The sequence below is a fragment of the Capsicum annuum genome, chromosome 2 (assembly GCF_002878395.1).
Source record: "Capsicum annuum cultivar UCD-10X-F1 chromosome 2, UCD10Xv1.1, whole genome shotgun sequence".
Lineage (NCBI taxonomy): Eukaryota > Viridiplantae > Streptophyta > Magnoliopsida > Solanales > Solanaceae > Capsicum > Capsicum annuum.
Window position 1 is genome coordinate 58,698,295 of NC_061112.1, and position 19,446 is coordinate 58,717,740.

Below are 19,446 nucleotides of genomic sequence, written 5' to 3' on the forward strand. Positions count from 1 at the left end.
CAATATTTCTTTGGTCTACCTCTACCATGCTTGAAACCATCCCTAGCCAACCTCTCGCACCTCTACACTGGGGAATCTGTGTCCCTTCTCATCACATGACCGAACCATCTCAACCTCACTTCCCTCATATATGGTTATAATAATTGGCTTAAATTTCATATTGGTACATAAGTTGATGAAATTATTGTACACTGGTTAGTTCCTTATTAGAGCTCATAGTTAGTGTTTAAGTGTTAAAGAGTAACATCCTTGAGATAAGGCCTCTGAAAAGACATAGAGCAGTAAATCCTACAGTTTTAGAGCAGTAAATCCTACAGTTTAGACTAATACTATCGTGTCATGTGTAGTACATTTTGATTTTGGGTTAGGCTTGAACATGGTGAGAGTATGTAGTTCAACTCATACTTTGATAGGAGTAGTCACATATAACTATGTGAAGGTTATAAGTTGCATCAAATGAATTATAGTATTTAAGAGAAAAAGTATAGTTGAGAAGTATTGTTAAGCTTGAAGGTTAACAGTTGAATCGCATAAGGCATAGTAATCCTATTCTTTATCCTATTTTATATGACTATATTCCACATTATATGGTTTATACATGTTGAGATTTATTATACAAAATCCACACTTAGATCATGCCTAAAATTCTTTCCCTCAATTTTTATTATAAGTTATGATAAGAAAAGTCTAAGGAAACTCATTTTTTCCTTTTTAGTAATTCTTAGAAATTGTATCGCATTAGCTATCACGTTGCAGTTCTGTATGTATGATCGTGTCATTAATATTTCAATTGAGTTTTAAACTCTCAATATGAATCAGCTCCTTATAGTTAATCAAGGCAGCTCAGTAATCAGTTTCATGTTAGGGGTTTTATTGTTTAAATTCAGCTATATTTATATCCTTCATTGGGAGGCATGATGGCCTAGAACTGTTATTTTTTCACTCCTAACAATGATTCAAAAGGATTAATAAATTTCCATCTTAGTATTGCACTCCTCTAATTTCGTGTCAACACTGTTCCATATGTATCAGCTGAATCACTACTCTATCAAAAGGTGATTCCAGTTATGAAACATGTCAATTTTTGAAATTTAGTTTCATGTATGTTACTACATTATTTGTATCCCAATATCAGTCTTCATTCGAGGATGAATGATTCCAAGGGGGAGATATTGTAATACCCCACAAACTCCTAGCTAAGCTTCTAACCATTTGTTATATGTTAATAGGCTAAATAATATTATTTCAATCATAGATAAGTGTCAATATAAATTACATAATGTGTAAAGTGCTTTCGATAGGAATAATGTTCCTAGGAAGCACTTGGAGCTAAGTTGAGCTAAGAACTTTTGTTATTGATTAAGTTTTAGTATTCGATACAACAAGATTCAACTTTAAATGTGTATGAGTTCTAGAATTTATATATATATATATATATATATATATATATGTATATATTTGGATCCCAAGACACACTAAATTAAAGTATTCGAGTGCACTTTCCAACTTATCCAATTTTGACTTAATTCGATATTGGAGTGAAAAGTTATGTGCATTTTCTTAAGTGAACCAGTAAGGGTCCATGATAAAAGCGTGGCACTCTAGTTGTGCTCCATGATAAAAGCGTGACACGTAGTTGTGCTCTGCGATAAGGTCTTGCAATGCTAATGGTTACGCAGATTCTAAAATCCCATCTCACATCAGGGGAAATGGGTTATTTACCTTCTAAATGATCTGACAACTAATACTAAAACATTTTCCCCTTATTACCTAACCAAAATCCATGTTTCCACTCCTCCTAAACTCTCAAGAGCATAAAAAGAAGCGTTTCTATAAGAAAATTCATACTTTAGAGGCTCCAATACAAGTTTTCCTTCAAGAAGTCAACAAGACCAGGTATGTGGGGTTTGAAAAAGGATTATTTTTCATCCTTGTACCTAAAATTTAAGTTTTTACATAAATTTTAAGGATTTGATGGCTAGGGCTCATACTTATTTTTTGAGGTTTTAAAATTATGATTTTTCCCTTTGATTTAAAGTTTATTTAGTATAAGAATTCATATTTACTCATATTTTTCTCACATGATTGATATTATGAGATGAGTTTTAGTATTTTGACATGAAGTTCCATAAGTTGGAAAATGTACATGATTTTTAGCATAATTCTGCTGGTTTACAAGCAATTCAGACTTATTAATTTAGCTTACAATTTATCACAATAAGATTAAGATTTTAGTTTTGATCTTATGATCTCACATAAGATATAAAATTCACACAGTTATCCATGAGCATCATTTAGCAACAGAGGCATGATTGGTTTTCAACTTATAAACCTATATGCTTATTTTATGGTGAATTTCATATATTATAAGAGAACTAGTATGTTTAGGAGTTGATTAGCGTCGAGGAAGGGTGGGTTCTGCACTCCCAAATTCTCAAAAATTATGTGTCACCATAGGATAAAGCAGTGGTCCTCGCCAGAGAGTGTATCCCTTGCTCAAATAGACTCAATTTAGTGATCACTCTAATTTAGGTCTATATCAATGGAAAGGTACGGGACAACCCTTCTCAACATGGGTCAAATATCGGAATCAATATTGATGGCATGGTTTATGTCAGTTATAAAAATACACCACAAAAAGAAAATTTTGAAACAAAGCATAATGACTCACTAACTTTACTGATGTTGCTTTATTATTTATTCTTTATGATTTTTTGGCTTTTAGTTTATTCATGAACAGAGTTAGTCCATCTACACTTAGTATGCATGTTTTCAGATTATGATCTATATTAGTTTTTACTTATTACATTCACCCCCATGTAGTCAGTATATTCCAGAAGTACTGACCACATACGTCGCTATGGATTCATTATTTCATAATGTAGCTCTCAAATGTACCTCAAAATATCATGATAAAGCAGTTTGTAGTTTCCAACCAGTAGGTGATGAGTTCTCTTTGTTCGAGTACTCAAGTTAGTTTGTAGATTAAGTATTATATTCTTATTCATTAGTATTGATTAGGGATAGCTGGGGTCATGTTCCGACTACCTATAGTCTGTATTAGTAGAGGCTTCATAGACAATCAGTTAAAGTTGATGTATTCAATTTCATTTTCTTTTGTATAATCCAATGATATAAATGTTTTTTAAAAAGTTTAACTAGTAACATTGTTTCTGCTTAGTATTTCCATTTTCATGTATTTTTATTCAGAGCTCACAAATTATGCCATTTCTATGGGTTATCTTGGTATCACTTATGGTTATAAGCACTGGGTGACGTCTAGGGGGTAGTCTTCAGTCATTACAAGAAAAGTGTGAGGAGAGCTTCTAAAAGCACAAAACCTTGTTGACTTCATCCCCAATACTAAACCTTACTTTTTAGGGTAAGGACTTTATTATATTTTATGATGCCTTATGGTTAGGTTTACGTGTTGTTTTGACGTAGGATCAGAACGTGATTGCCTTGGATTTGAGACAAATGAAGGTTTATGAGAAAAACTTTCCCACACGTGATATACAACTAACAACTATGGTTTATGCTTTTAAAGTTTTAAGGTACTGTGAAGAGTGACCACCATAACCTACAACACGTGTTCACTAGAGGGATCTAAATATAAGACAGAGAAGATAGATGGATTTAATTAAAGACTATAATATCTCAATCTTATATCACCCAAGTAATGCCAATATGATGGTGGATGCATTAAGCAAGAAACTAATGAGCATAAAAAGTCTAGAATGGTTGGACGTGTCAAGAAAGCCATTGGCAAGAGAGTTAAAATCTTTTGCTTACAATTTCATGTGATTATAGAAAACTAAAAAAGAAAGGTGTTAGAAAATATGGAGGTCAGGTCCATATTCTATGATAAAATTAGAAGAAAGCAATTCGAGGATAAGAAGTTAAGGAACCTCAGAGAAAAGGTGTTATACGGTGAGCCAAGAGAGACCGCTCTTGAAAATGAGGGAGTATTTAGGATTTAAGGGAAGTTGTTCATGGCCCTAGGTAGACAATTTTTTCTCTATTATTCTGGCAGAGGCTCATAATTCTAAGTTCTTTACACATTTGAATTCTTATAATATGTTTAGGGACTTAAGGAAACATTATTGATGGCGAAGAATGAAGCGGGATATTGTGGATTTTGTAACCATGTATCAAAGCTGCCAACAGGTCAAGTACGAACATCAAAATCCTAGAGGTACATTTTAGAGAATGCATATTCCAAAGTGGAAGTGGGAAAGGATATTGATGGATATTGTAGTAGGCCTTCCAAAAACATTAAGGAAATATTACTCTATATGGGTAATTGTAGGTTGGTTTCATTCGTAAGAGCAGATTATAATATGGGTAAGTTGGATATGATCAATATGAAAAAAATTATAAGGTTGTACGGGGTGCCAATATTGATTGTTCCTGATTGGGGTACTAATTTGACCTCCAACATGTAGGAAAGATTCTCGTTATAATTAGGTTCTAGATTGTACTTCAGCATAGCTTTCCACACACAGACCAACGTTCAATCAGAGCAAGCTATCTAAGTATTTGAATACATACTTAGGGATTGTGTCAAACACTTAGCGATTCTATGGGAACAATACTTAACATTGTGTGAATTCTCCTACAACAATAGCCACCACTCTAGTATTGACATAGCCCCTTCCAAGGCCTTATATAGTAGGAGATGTAGGTCTCTAATTGGGTGGTTTAAATCATTTCTAGTGAGATCTTAGGTCACCAACATGATCAAGGAATTAATGGAAAAAGTGATATTCATATAGAAAAAGCTCATAGCAGCTTACAGATGACAAGAAGAATATGTAAATAATAAGGTAAGAGAATGAATTTTGACAAGGGGAGAAGGTACACTTGAAGGTGTCACCTATGAAGGGTGTAATGCAGTTTGGTAGAAAGTATAAGTTGAGACCAAGGTGCATTAGACTCTTTAAGGTTTTGAAGGTGGCAGGGTTAGTAGCATACAAACTGGATTTATCTCTAAATATATTTGGGGTCCACCCAGTATTCCACATTTCTATGATAAAGAAGTATCATGGAGATGATGATTATATAATTCATTGGGACCTTGAGTATTTTATATGAACTTGATATGTGAGAAATTTGAGTACCCGAGTCATTCCTTGTGTGAAGGTTCAATAGACGAACCACACTATTTTAGAGGCTACTTGGAAGACAGAGACGGATGTGCGCAAGCATTGTCCATACTTATTACTCAAACCTGGTAATTTTCCTTTATATTGCTATGTATTTTAGGGATAATTATCATTCGGTGATGAACTCTTGGTAAATTGGTATCTAATGTAACAACCTAAATTGTTGTTATGCTGAAAGAGGAGGTAAAATCTGTACTTAGTCATCCTTAAGCCGAATTTTGAGAAATTAAAGGCTAGTCTTAGACTATATGATTTTTTAGGGTGTGTTACTCAATTAAAGTACTATCCTAATATGATGTATAGTAGTGATATCATACTTTATACTTAGATTTACAACGGGTTTAGTGAGTCATAGCAACTTTCGACACCTAAAATGAAATTGTAAAACTCTGGTAATATAGTTTACCATGGAGGGGTTAGTTCACAATGTCGTAATTCATGAATTTTGTTGTAAGATAAACAAAACTAAAGAGAGGTCCCAAGTTTCTACATCAAACCGTTGAATTAAACAAAGCAACCACTACTGTAGTACACTATAGCGGAAAAAGTTACTGTTACACTGTTCCGCTGTAGCGGAGAAAGATACCGCTATAGTAGACATCTATTTTTAAGGTGCTAAATATTGCAACGTTAATTTAATCACTACATCAATACTTGTAGATTTTAACAATTTAAAACTCATAAAACATTTTTCATTTCCCACATTCTGAAAAATGTAATAGAGCTTTAAGAAGAAAAATTTCTGAGAGATTTTGGAGTTTTTCATCTTTAGAGGTAAGTTATTAAATTCAAAACTTGAAATTAATTTTTATAATCCCTGAACATCATTAGAAAATATTTCCAATGGAATTTGGTGTTTAGGTTTATCTCATAAAATTAATAGAAATTGGTGGGAATGGTACAAAATTAGTAAATAATAATCCTAAGGTGTTAAAAAACACTAATGGGTGTAAAATTATGATTGTTCATGAAAATAAAAACAGGATTCATGGGGTTTTTAGGATAGAAAATTCTAAGATGATGAAATAGGGAAATTTTATGATTGAAATCAATGGGCATTGACTCCTAGAAGTTAGAAAGGGATGAATTATTAAAATTGTTGTGTGTTCTTATTGTTATAGATCAAGAACAAGTTGAACGATAAGAAAAAAGATAAAGTGTGGATTAAAGGTGAATTTGAACAAGGATTCGAGGTAGGTTATAGTTTATTGTAGCAATTACACTTATTTGACTCTATGCTTATTTATGAACTGAGTGTTTGTGATTGTTTTTAAGTACTATTTATGATTATAGACGGTACTATATGTTCATATATATTAGTGTTGAGAATTTAGTAAAATGATTATAACTGTGATGATGTTGACAAATCATAATGCTTATGATGATTGTTGATAATGTTGATGAGATTGAGAGGTGAAAGAGAAGATGTGCACATCTTGCATTCACACATTCATTCACATATTTTAAATGTCAGTTATGATCTTATGTTATGATGAAATTGATACCGACTTTGACTAAGTGTAAATGTATAAGATTGTGAGCTTGTATCCATCTTAAAGTGAATTGTATAATTGATTGACTGTCTTTGATTATAACTTCTATGATGATAAATTTACATTTCTTTTGATTTACTTATATGTATGGTGACGGTTTGAGTTGACCAATAATATCTACCAGTCTGTGTTGTTGTACTGATCTACCTGTGTTCTTCTCTATGTTGAATATAGAGCATGTTTTGGTGTTTGAGACAAGACCTCACCTTTAGATAGTAGCTCAGATACAGTTTCAAGGATGAGCAACATGACCGGGCAACCTTTGGATCTTCTTATTATTATTCATGTCCCTTGTTTCGAGACTAAGACATTTCTTTGTTATTTCATTATTGGATATTCTCTAAGCAAATTGTTTAGACATTCTTAGTTGTTCATTACAATGACTTCATTTTTCGGTGATGTAGTAAATAAAGGTTTTCGTACTTTATTAGTTGTGAATTCTTGATTTTGATTTGACAGTTACTAAGTTATTGAATGAACACTCTTTTACACTTGTTTAAAATTAAGGATCAATACTAAGTGTATGGGAAGGTAACACTTAGTTTAGTTTAGGTTTTGGGTTAAGTATGGGTCTCCCACCCTAGTTTATGGTAGGTGTCAAAATCATGACCATTTGGATCATGATACAAAGTTCCCAAATAAGGTGAGCTCAGGAAGTCTACTACTGAAGCTGAGATCCAAACTATCCATAGAGTGAGAATGAGTTCCTGAATCTACATCACATCAAAAATGTACACAGGAGAGGTATACGGTTAGTACGTCTAAATGTACTAAGTATGTGAGATATATATGTTGTAAAATATATGTCATAGATAAGTGTATAAACCATGTTGTAAAACAGAAGTCGAACAAATCATGAATAAACTAAAGTACAATGATCCACATGTTTTATGATAAAAGTTTGAAAAATTGTATCTTTCCAAAATATAATGTAAATCATATATGAATTAAAAACTAGTGGGTCACATATACTTATTAATCTTAATCTATTTTTTAGATGGATTTTCTTCTAACTGGTATAAACAATGAGAGAAAACATAGATTCCAACTTTGATATGCTCCATGTCTTGCCATCAGTATAGAACCGTGAACAAAGGAGGATGCACTAAGCTAAGCCTCAAAGGGCTAAATATGACCTACACTGGCAAGTAGTTCTGGGGCAAGAATTTTCTCAAACCTGTATCCTCTTGGTGATAAATACTACTCCTAAAAAACATATTTACTATCAACTCATAGTATAGACTTATCTGATAATAAGCATAAATTAGTTCAAATCATTGTTTTGCTGATGTTTCGATACTAGAACTAGTCATGCTAACTTTCTACTAAATCCTGGAATCATGTGTTCATAACATTTCACGTTGTACAAAATAAGTTAAAATTTTTCAAACCAAGCTAATTCATTAACCAATTCTCGGGAATAGGAAATACATGTAAGAATTCATGCATAATTAGTTCAACAAGAACAAAATTTGTATAATAACATAAAGAAATTGAATTTCACGAAAATATGCATAATGTGGTATAAACCCCAAGTTGCAAATTTATAAAGAAATCTTAATATAAAGATTAGATTTTGAGCATAAGGATGAAAGAAAACCCTTATTGAATACACATATATAGAAAATTTGATAAATTCTCTATCTTGGAACCTTTAAAGATCTTATATTTGATAAACACTTTTAATTGCTCTTGAGCTTTAGGGAAGAGAGAATAAGGTATGTGGGACATTTCTAAGGTATTAAACAATTAGGAGAGGTTCATTAGGGGTAAAAGGATGAAAATATCCCACTAAGAACGTAAAAAGACGTGAAACAATAAACTTTTCATCGGGGTAACACCTGGCGCATCGCGCCTCTCAGCACGCTAAACATGGATGCCTAGAGTGTGGCCTATAGCGTGCCACACCGTTTAGTATGCCAACTCGATGTTTTGCCTGCAAATTTGTCATACGTTCTCGAAATATTTCTCACTTGATTTTTAAGCTTTCTTGAACTTGTAGGAAGACACATAATGACTAGAAACATAGTGTTACATAATGTCTTCAAAACAAGGCACAAATATGGGTACAAAATAGTGAAAATGTGTGTAAATTAGACCCACATCATTCCCCAAAATGTTATGTAACACCTCTATTTATAACTATAGGGCAAGACATTCTTTTTACATATGAATTGTTTCTTGATTCTATGTTGCTCACATGTGAGTCATCAAGGCAATTACAACTAAGTGATAAGATGATATTTGATTGGTTGTATCATATCGTTAAAATTTTTAGCAATTCAATTGGTCTTGTTTATTGTATTCGCATGTCATGTCACTTAAGCACGTGACATTATTTTATTAGTCCTTGATTTGGCTTGTGTGTCATGTCATTTGACACATGGAATAGACCTTGAGATAATGGAGTGGACTCATTATTTGTAGACCAACTAAATAGAATAGCCAAATAAAATTTGACCTTCCTTTAAATCTGTCTTAGACTTAAATAAAATAATCCTAATTTGTACTTGACATTTCTTGAGTACTCAGGAATTTATCCAAGTAGAATATGAATCGATTCCACAAAATTCATATGCGTACAGATATCAAGAGTATTAATATCAAAAAGTTCTGGTACCCAAAGTTTGTGCATGAACACCAATTATTTGAGGCACATAAGAAACTTTTTCACATTAGCTAAATGTTCTTTGTCAGCTGGCCTCAATCTACTTGCCATATTTTCTAAAGACAGAACATATATAAATAATATTAGAATGATTCTCAACCTATATATATATATATGCGCTCTATCAACAAAGATATAACACATTTAACAATAACAACAATTCACGTGGTAAGTTGAAAAGATGAAAAATTATTGATTTTCTATTCCTAGAACTACAAGTGCTTCAGAATTTTTCAGTAGATCTGTCGCAAATGGCTTCTTCGAATCCACAACTCGTACATAATCATATAAAAAACATCAAAATCTTTGGAAAAAGTGTTCCATTGAAAATGCTTCTGCACCTGCATTACATTCTGTTGAAGCTTCACATAGTGATCATACTCTATTTCTTCAAGAATTTGCTTTAGTTTTGGAATGTCAAGGGATGAAACAATGACAGAGAAACTTTTCCAGTTGAGAATGTCAGCGAATGGGAGATCATAATGATCGGCCAATATCACTGGAACACAACCGTAGTAAATAGCGTCACTAACTCGGGCTGTGTTAATCTCAAAACCTTTAGCATGAATGCAGTATTTGCTGCCCAATAAGGCCTCCGAGTACGGCGTTTTCATGCGGCCCCGATGGACGATGATCTCCGAATCATTTTTCCATGTTTCAACCAAGTTTTCACGTACTCTCGAGTTCATTGCTCCAGCGAAAAAAGCTAGCTTTTTCCTAAAGTTTCATGGCTTCCAAACAAATTATAATAAAATAAAAATGAACAAGAAAAGATAAAATATCATTTAGATGACTTGATTGCCTGAAAAAATATTTAATACTGATAGAGTATAAAATCTAAACTCTTTTGTTTTATAGGATTGTGTTTTCCTGCTGCGAAATTTAGAAAGAAAGAAAGACTTCAAAGTCTTAACACATATCATGTGAATTCTTTTACAAAAAATATCCAAGAACTTATTACTATTATATTAGAAATGGGCTAGTTAAAACATGTTTGGTTAAAGTCAATAATTATTAAGGGGATTTTTGTCTTCTCATTAACTGTCTCCACGTGTTACAACCAAAAGGAGAGTTTGATATGTCAGATTGCATTTGTGTCTGAAAAACTCCACCTATTTTCTTCTAAGCATTTCTTTTCCTTTTGTTCTATTCTAGTTGTTTTCTTTTAAATTTAAAATTAATATAATTACAACAAATGCTATTCTTTCTTCCATCTCCCACCGCATCTTTGTTCTACTAGAGGTAATATGGTTATAAGAGCAAGGACATGATTCTATTTAGAATATACTAGAAAGGTGTCACATAAAATATGGGCATTATAAAACTGAAATATATCTAACAACAGAAAAAAATGAGGGAGGTCGAGAAGGAAATGCACCTCAGTGAAGGACCATTTATAGTGGTTGCTCCTTTCCTAGGCCAAATTTGAGGAATAGAAGCATCTTTATGAGGAACATAACCTGATAGGTAGTAACTTGAAGAACAAACCACTTGGATAGAATTTAACTTGACATGAATAGCTTTCTCCATTGCGGACCTTCCAACAGAATGACAAGCAACATAGAAATGGTCAGCCCCTCCTGACCTATTCCAATAGGGGTATTTTTCACTAATCTCAACAACATATTTTTTCACAAAATCTTGAATACCACCAACTCCTACCCGTTTGTCATTTCTCAGACTTGCTATAGAAAATGGAAGATAAAATAAGTCTGCTTCTTTGGGGTCATTTGTGATGAAATGGCTTTTATAAAGGGCTTTCTTGAAATAACTCTCACTTGCATAGTTCCCTGTTGGTTCATGGTCAACTGGTAATAGCACATTTGCAAAAGGGTCATGCTTCTTGTGGGGATACACAAATATCTTTAGGCTTTTATTCATTTCCTTGTATTCTTTCTTGAACAAATCCTTGTCATGAAGCACATCATTGTTCCGGACCAGTTTCTCTGAAACTCAAAAAAAAAAAATATGTTTATGCTATAGTATATATAATTAGTATGTCCATTTTGATGGAAGCCTATCTATTGTGATGGTGAAGGCCTACTATCTAAATATATTATTAGTATAGAATTACATATCATCATAGTTACTCTAGTTGAAAATTTGTCTTTAATTTCTTTCTGATCGAGACGTGCTATTTTTTTATTTTTAGGAAGATTCAACTTCTCTAACCAAAGTATGACGAACCATTATAAAACAATGGGGTGATATTTTTAATATTGTGTAGGAAAAAAGTATGAAACTAATTTATAAAATATTCTAAAACAACGAAACACATAAAACTAACTCATTGTCATCCTATACTCTCTTCCCCCGAGTAAATGCTCGAAAGGCCTACAAATCTCAAATTCAGTTTGAATTGATGTACAATTCTGAAAAGATTCACAAAATCGATCGAAAACAATAACCTGAACCAAAAAGATGTTGGATTATCGGTAATGGATTATTGGTATAGCAATTTCGGTAATGGTTTTGATATTCTTATAATGAGTTATCAGTTCTCATTGGTTGGAGGCTTTTTCTTAACGGGTCAACCGATAAATCAATACAAAATCTATAAATTATATTTTTACCATTTAGTAAATAAAGTACTTGATTAAGGTTTTAGTTCATACTTTCATTTCTAATTATCTCATACTCCCGGCTATTCTAAAAGGTGTCGGTGTTTGCTTTCAAGCAAGATGCAATCTATCAACTCATATTCATGGTTTATTTTGTTTGTCATCTTGTTTCTAAGTGATTTCCCATGATTTTTTGTGAAATCTAAACAATTAAATCGATAACGATCAATAATTGATATATGGATAATTAATATCCAATATCTTAATGGTTCTACAATGGTTTGGTGTATATAGAAATCAATAACTAGGAAGTCAAACCGATAAACATCAAAATAAAATTGAACCGACTAATATGCAACCCAAATTTGATGTGACAGTTATTGGTCAAAAAAGTTAAGAAATAGAATTTTTTTTTTAAAACTTATACATTAAAACAGGACAAATGTTATGAAATATAAAGCAGAGAAAAGAAGAATGAAAAGAGAAGAGAGAGTGATTCTTATTTCTCTTTAGAAGTCAATTACAATGAAGGAAAATCCCTTTATTTATAGAAAAAAAAATAATTTTATCCCAAAAGTTGGAGTTTCTAACTTTTTGATAAATAGATATTCACTATATATGGTAATACACTTATAGTACTCCCCCTTGAATATCTAATTGATAGATAACGTGTCTCTTTAAAACCTTACAAAAAATCCACTGAAAAAAACTGTTGAAGGAAAAAGAGTACACATCTCTAATAATACGCATATAGGTTGCCTCATTAAAAACTTTACAAGAAAAATTCAGTGGAACAAAATCTCGTAAGGAAAAAAGAGTACAGCGTGTATTAACTCCTCCTAATGAGAACACCCTTAAACCTTTACATTCCAATTTTGTGCACCATCTTCTTGAAGTTACAGTTGGAAGAGACTTGGTGAATAAATTAGTCACATTGTCACTTTAAAAAAATCTGTTGCATGTTAATATTACCATTCTTTTAGATTTCATGTGTATAGAAAAGTTTTGGCGAAATGTGTTTCGTTTTATCTCCTTTTAAGAATCTTTATTTAAGTTGTGTTATGCATGCTACATTATCTTCAAATGAAATTGTGGGTACTTTGTCACATTTCAAACCACATTTTTCTCAAATAAGATGTATCATAGACCTCAACTACATGCACTCTCTACTTTTTTCATAAATAGTTATACTCTCAGCATGGTTCGGTGAGGTGGCTACCATAAACTACTTAGTAAATCTCCAAGATATGGCAGTATCCTAACATATGAACACAAAGCTTGTTTGAGACTGAGATTTATATAGGTCAGATAAATGCCAAGCATTATCATACCCAACAAGATCGGGACTGTAATCTTTAGAACAAAATAAGTTCCTATCAGTAGTTCCTTTTAGGTACCGTTATAAGTATTTGATCTCATTCCAATGTCTCCTAGTAGGAGAAGAATTATACCTTGCTAGAAAATTAACCGAAATGGCTATAACAGGCCTTGTAGTAATTCAAAGATATATTAATGCATCAATCAAACTAAGATATGGTACTTCATAACCAATTCAATTCGGTATATTTCTTATTTAAGCAAATAATCTATTACTTTTGAAAACTCTCCAAGAGTTTCAATAATTTTCAAGTTATAAATTTATAAAATATAAGGATTATAAGTATGTTTTTTAGAAACTTCTATATGCTTCAAACATTTTGAATCTCTAAAAAGTTTTCATATAAATTTTGTCAAGTAACAATATTCAGCATGTCATGTGTGACATCTTCAAGCGTCTAGACTGCAAATCAAATAAGTTTTATTCTTGCAAAGATGCATCATTTCATGTCACTTGACAAATGTTTCTAAGCCACTATGCTTAAATAAATGTAGAATTTAGATCCTCATAAACTTTTACAATATTGTGTCAATATTGTATCAACGATATTATCGATGATATATCATTTTGTACTGATTTACAATGTGATATAATATTTTGAGATCTTATCACTTTATTATTTTTAGGTACCTGAACCTTTCATAAGATTTCATGAAGTGTTATATATTATAGGCTTTTCAAGAGCACAATGCCTTCTTTATTATGATCAATTGCTCCATATCCTTTTTCAAGAATTTTACATCTAATTGAAACATTTACAGGTAAATATAATATTAATTTTTGGATTAGTAAATGCTCCTAGCATTTGAACTTGAATTATTTTTTTAATGAGGATCATATTGATGATAATTCACAATATATTTCTTAGTTGTTTATTATCTCCCCCATGTTAGAAACCTAGCATAAATCTCAATTTACTTTTGAGAATTCATCTTTGTGCATCATTGCATATCCATTAGTCATATACTGCACATGAAAATTATTAGATAAAATAATTGATTTCTGACATTGAACCAATTGAGAGGGAGGAATTAATCTTAATTTTTTATCTAATGCAAACAAGTGTTATTATATGCAATATATCATACTTCAGACCAACTCATGAAGCTTAGTTCTCATAAGCAATGATTTAGCTAATTTTCTGAAGGCATTTAACATCAAATCAACTTGGATATTTATCAATCTGAAAATAATGCTCTGAACTCAATTTTATTGAGCAAACAACTTTATGAATGCCAAATTGCAGGTTGACAATAAATGTAAATGTGATCGTCTTATTGGTGAATCTTTTCAACATATCACATGATAGGTGAATGTGTCCTTATTCACCTTTAATATTTTTCAGAATTTAAGGGATCTAACTCCAATATTAGTTGGTCCAACCAATTTGTCATGAGAACAAGCGACATAAACAATTCTTGAAGAATCTTCGAATTCTTTAATACATGCCTAATACTCAATATGCACATTTTGGAAATGTCACAATCGTTCATGCCAGCTTAAGAACTTTTATACTAGTAAACTCCAAGCTTACCATGACATGTGCTTTTATCTTTAGTAAATTTCAAATTTACTATGACATGAATAGATTTTAGATTTACTACTTTGAAAGTAGATTTCAAAATAACTCTTCTCAATTACTCTGTCTTTTTCAAAGGTGAGTTGTGATACTATCACAATCAAGTGCACGTTTGTAATGATAAGTTTCACTAAATATCATCACATTCACCCCCCCCCCCCCCTCCGAGAATGGATCTGTGCTTATAACAATCAGAATTCTCCTTCCCTCGCGAAGGAAATATAATCGTTCCTTAAACCTATCAAATTATGATAACTTAGAATCTCTTTAAATATATTGCTGCTTTATGAGCAAATAGAGACATAAATAGTCAAGTAAACCACTTTGATTGTTCCGATCAAACAGATACAATAAAATTGTATCATTAATAACAAAAAACCCAAAACATAAAATATGAACAGACTAACCTTTTGTTATATTTACTAACCTTTTGTTAGCGCTCTTTGACATGTAGTACCGAAGTAGTCCTATCCACGGGATTTCTTTGAAAAAATAATATCTATAGATTACGAGAGAAAAAAAATACATCCCAAGAACATTACCCCAATCCAAAATAATTTATCAAGTAATATCAGGCAAACAAAAATAATTCCAGTAAATTAGCAATTGGTTTTGTCAATCTCGTAATATATCATGGCCTCAATTACTAAGTTGGTTATAGTTTCGTGTTGATAATGTGTTATGAAATATAAAACAGAGAAAAGAAGAATGGAGAGAAAAGAGAGAGTCATTCTTATTTCTTGAGAGGTCAATTACAATGAAGGAAAACTCTTTTATTTATAGGAAAAAAATTAATTTTATTCCAAAAATTAAGATTTTTAACTTTTCTATAAATAGATATTTACTATATATGGTAATACATTTAGAGTAATATAATATTTATGCGGTCTTAAAACTTTTAAAACTTGTCATATTAAACATTACATGATATTTGTATGGCGAGATAATTATATTATACGAAATAATTAATATAGGAAAGTTAAAAAATAATTGCAAAGAAAAACTTAAGAAGAAAATATTACTTACGTAATGATGCAGAAAGAATCATTTTCTAAAATAGTGAACTAATATGTTAAATGAAGGATCGAGAATCAAGCTAGCCGCCCCCGGGTCATACTCAACAGCTGAAATAGAAAGAAAAACGAAACTATGAAAATTATTTTGATTTGACTTAGAAAAAGTAAAAAAGTCTTTGAAATAGAATTATATGATTTTAAATTAAAGATATGTTAAATATATTAAAATACTTTTTAATCTTAGTCTTAAATATATGCAAAGTTGAAATTAAAAAATTATTAAAAAAGAAAAGAGTTATTCTTTATAAAACAAATAGAAAGTAGGTCAAATAAATTGAAATGAAAGAAGTAAATGTTATTGTTAATTAGAGTTTAAGTTTTAAGCATTATTAGTATATAAAATATTTAATACTATTAGATAAATTTGATCGATAAATTATTTAATTTTATTATGTAAAAATTTTAAAAAATATTAAATAACATGCAATAAAAAATAATATATACTATTTTATACACTCACAGTACATAAACCTTAAATTTTATTAGTTATTTTATACTCTACACGCAGAACTTAAATTCTATTAACTAAAAGGAAACAAAAAGCAGATAAGACGAAGTCGGCCAAACCGAAATTTATCATGTGACGTCTTCATTCTTTAACGAATTGAACAAAACGGGAAAAAAATACCTTTCTCCAAAAATACTTATTCAACCTCCATACTTTTCAAATCATAGAAATGTATCATAATTAAATAATCAAAATAAGTCATACATTCCCTTCTCTCCACTTTTTCAATTTATTTAACGACTTTACTTATTACTTTGTTAAAAATATATACATTTTTCTCTTTAAATATTAAGAAATAACTCAACTTTAAAATTATTATTTTACCTTAATAAAATAATTTCTAACACATAAATATGAATAAATTATTATAAAACATAAATTTCACATAGATTTTTTAAAAAACTTACTGCCCAAATAGTATCACGTTAATAGCAACCAAAAAAGGTAACAACTATGCTAAACGATAATGATATTAGTGCAAATACATGTATTTATCTACCCATTGAGTAAAAATGCTCCATTCGTTATTTTTACTTGTTCTCCGTGTTAAAAGATAGATCCAATAATACCTGTTCAATTTAAAAAAATGAATGAATAATTTTTCATTCTCTTTCAATTTTTCTTCATCTATAATCAAAGTGTATTTTTTTTAGAGAAGCTACTACTACAAGGGTGTTAAGTGGATCTGGTCGGATCAATCCTGAACTGGCCCATTAAATTTAGCCGGACTGTGGGCTAGGCCGGGCCGGGCCGGGTTGAAGTAAAGTGGGCCGGATCGGGTCCGGGTTCAACAGTAAAATTTTAAAAAACAACCCTGAATCAGTCCACTTAGTCCAACCCAGTCTAACCCATCTAAACCCGATCAAATCCGATAAAAAATTAGGTCAAACCCGATCAAAAATAAGAATTTTTTTTTCAATATACACTATATATATCCACCTATATACATTTTAAATACGTTAAACAATATATATACACTATATATATAGTATATATACTACATTAGAATTTTAAAATTATGTACACATATACACAATTACACATATATACGTAAGATTCAATATATATGACAAAACGTACTACTTTAAACAAAACATATACGACAATATATATATATATATATATAATTATATATATATATATACATATATATATATAGTTATACACTAATTTATAAAACATATACACATGTATACGTTAAATATATACGTCTGTAGAAGATATATACACATATATACGCACCATTCAATATATATGTACTACAGTATATACACACACTATATATATAGTTATATACTAATTTATAAAATATATACATATGTATACGTTAAATGTATACGCCTATAGAATATATATACACATACATACGTACCATTCAAAATATATGTACTACTTTAAATAAAATATACTACAATATATATATACTACAATATATACACACACTATATATATAGTTATACACTAATTTATAAAACATATATACATGTATACGTTAAATATATACGTCTATAGAAGATATATACACATATATACGTACCATTCAATATATACGTACTACTTTCAATAAAATATATTACAATATATATATACTACAATATATAGACACACAATATATATAGTTATACACTAAATTATAAAACATATACACATGTATACGTTAAATATATACATCAATAGAAAATACACATATATACGTATCATTCAATATATACGTACTACTTTAAATAAAATATACTACAATATATATATACTACAATATACACACACACTATATATAGTTATACACTAATTTATAAAATATATACACATGTATACGTTAAATATATACGTCTATAGAAGATACATACACATATATATGTACCATTCAGTACATACGTAATACTTTAAATAAAATATACTACAATATATACATACACTATATATATAGTTATACACAACAACAACAACAACAACAACAACAACAAAAAACCTAGTATATTCCCACATCGCGGAGTCTAGGGAGAATAGAGTGTACGCAATCCATACCACTATCTTTAAAAAAGTAGAGAGGTTGTTTCCGATAGACCCCCGGTTCAAGACAAAGGACAGAATATATAGAAAAAAATGCATGGAACATGATAAAATAACATAGATATGACATTCACAAAAATATTGAACACTGCCAAACAAGGACACCAAAGCCCCCCTACCTACTGCCTACGACTCATCCACACACCTTAGCCCTCCATCCTAATGGTTTTCCTCCATACCTTCTTATCCTAGTTCATGTTTTCAGTCAGCTGTAACTGCTCCATGTCACATTTATTTACTTCCCTGCAGTATTTTTTTGGTCTAGCCCTACCCCGCTTGAAACCGTCCAAGGCCAACCTCTCACATATACGAACTGGGGCATCCATGCCTTTCCTCATCACATGGCCAAACCATCTAAACCTAACTTTCCGCAATTTATCCTCCACCGATACCACTCCCACCTTCTCTCGAATACTCTTATTCCTAACCCTGTTAGCCCTTGTAAAACATATACACATGTATATGTTAAATATATACGTCTATAGAGGATATATACACATATATATACATACCATTCAATATATACGTACTACTTTAAATAAAATATACTACAATATATACACCCTATATATATAGTTATATACTAATATGTAAAACATATGCACATGTATACCTTAAATATATACGTCTATAGAAGATATATAAACATATATATGTATCATTCAATATATACGTACTACTTTAAATAAAATATACTACAATATATACACACACTAAGTTATTTACTAATTTATAAAATATATACACATGTATACGTTACATATATACGTCTATAGAAGATATAGACACATATTACGTACCATTCAATATATACGTACTACTTTAAATAAAATATACTACAATATATACACACACACACTATATAGTTATACACTAATTTATAAAACA

At 30.7% G+C, this 19,446-nt stretch overlaps 1 protein-coding gene across 1 annotated transcript in view; it reads right to left on the reverse strand.

The window, feature by feature from the left end:
* Positions 1–9,464: 9,464 nt before the first annotated feature.
* The window catches only part of LOC107857559 (probable glycosyltransferase At5g03795), an 11,829-nt gene continuing 1,847 nt past the window's right edge, over positions 9,465–19,446 (reverse strand). The window contains exons 2-3 of the mRNA XM_016702354.2: positions 10,765–11,332; positions 9,465–10,103 (exon numbers count right to left, since the gene is read on the reverse strand). Of these exons, the coding sequence (XP_016557840.1) occupies positions 9,620–10,103; positions 10,765–11,332 (1,052 nt within the window). The 3' untranslated portion in view covers positions 9,465–9,619. The remainder of the gene's footprint in view (positions 10,104–10,764; positions 11,333–19,446) is intronic.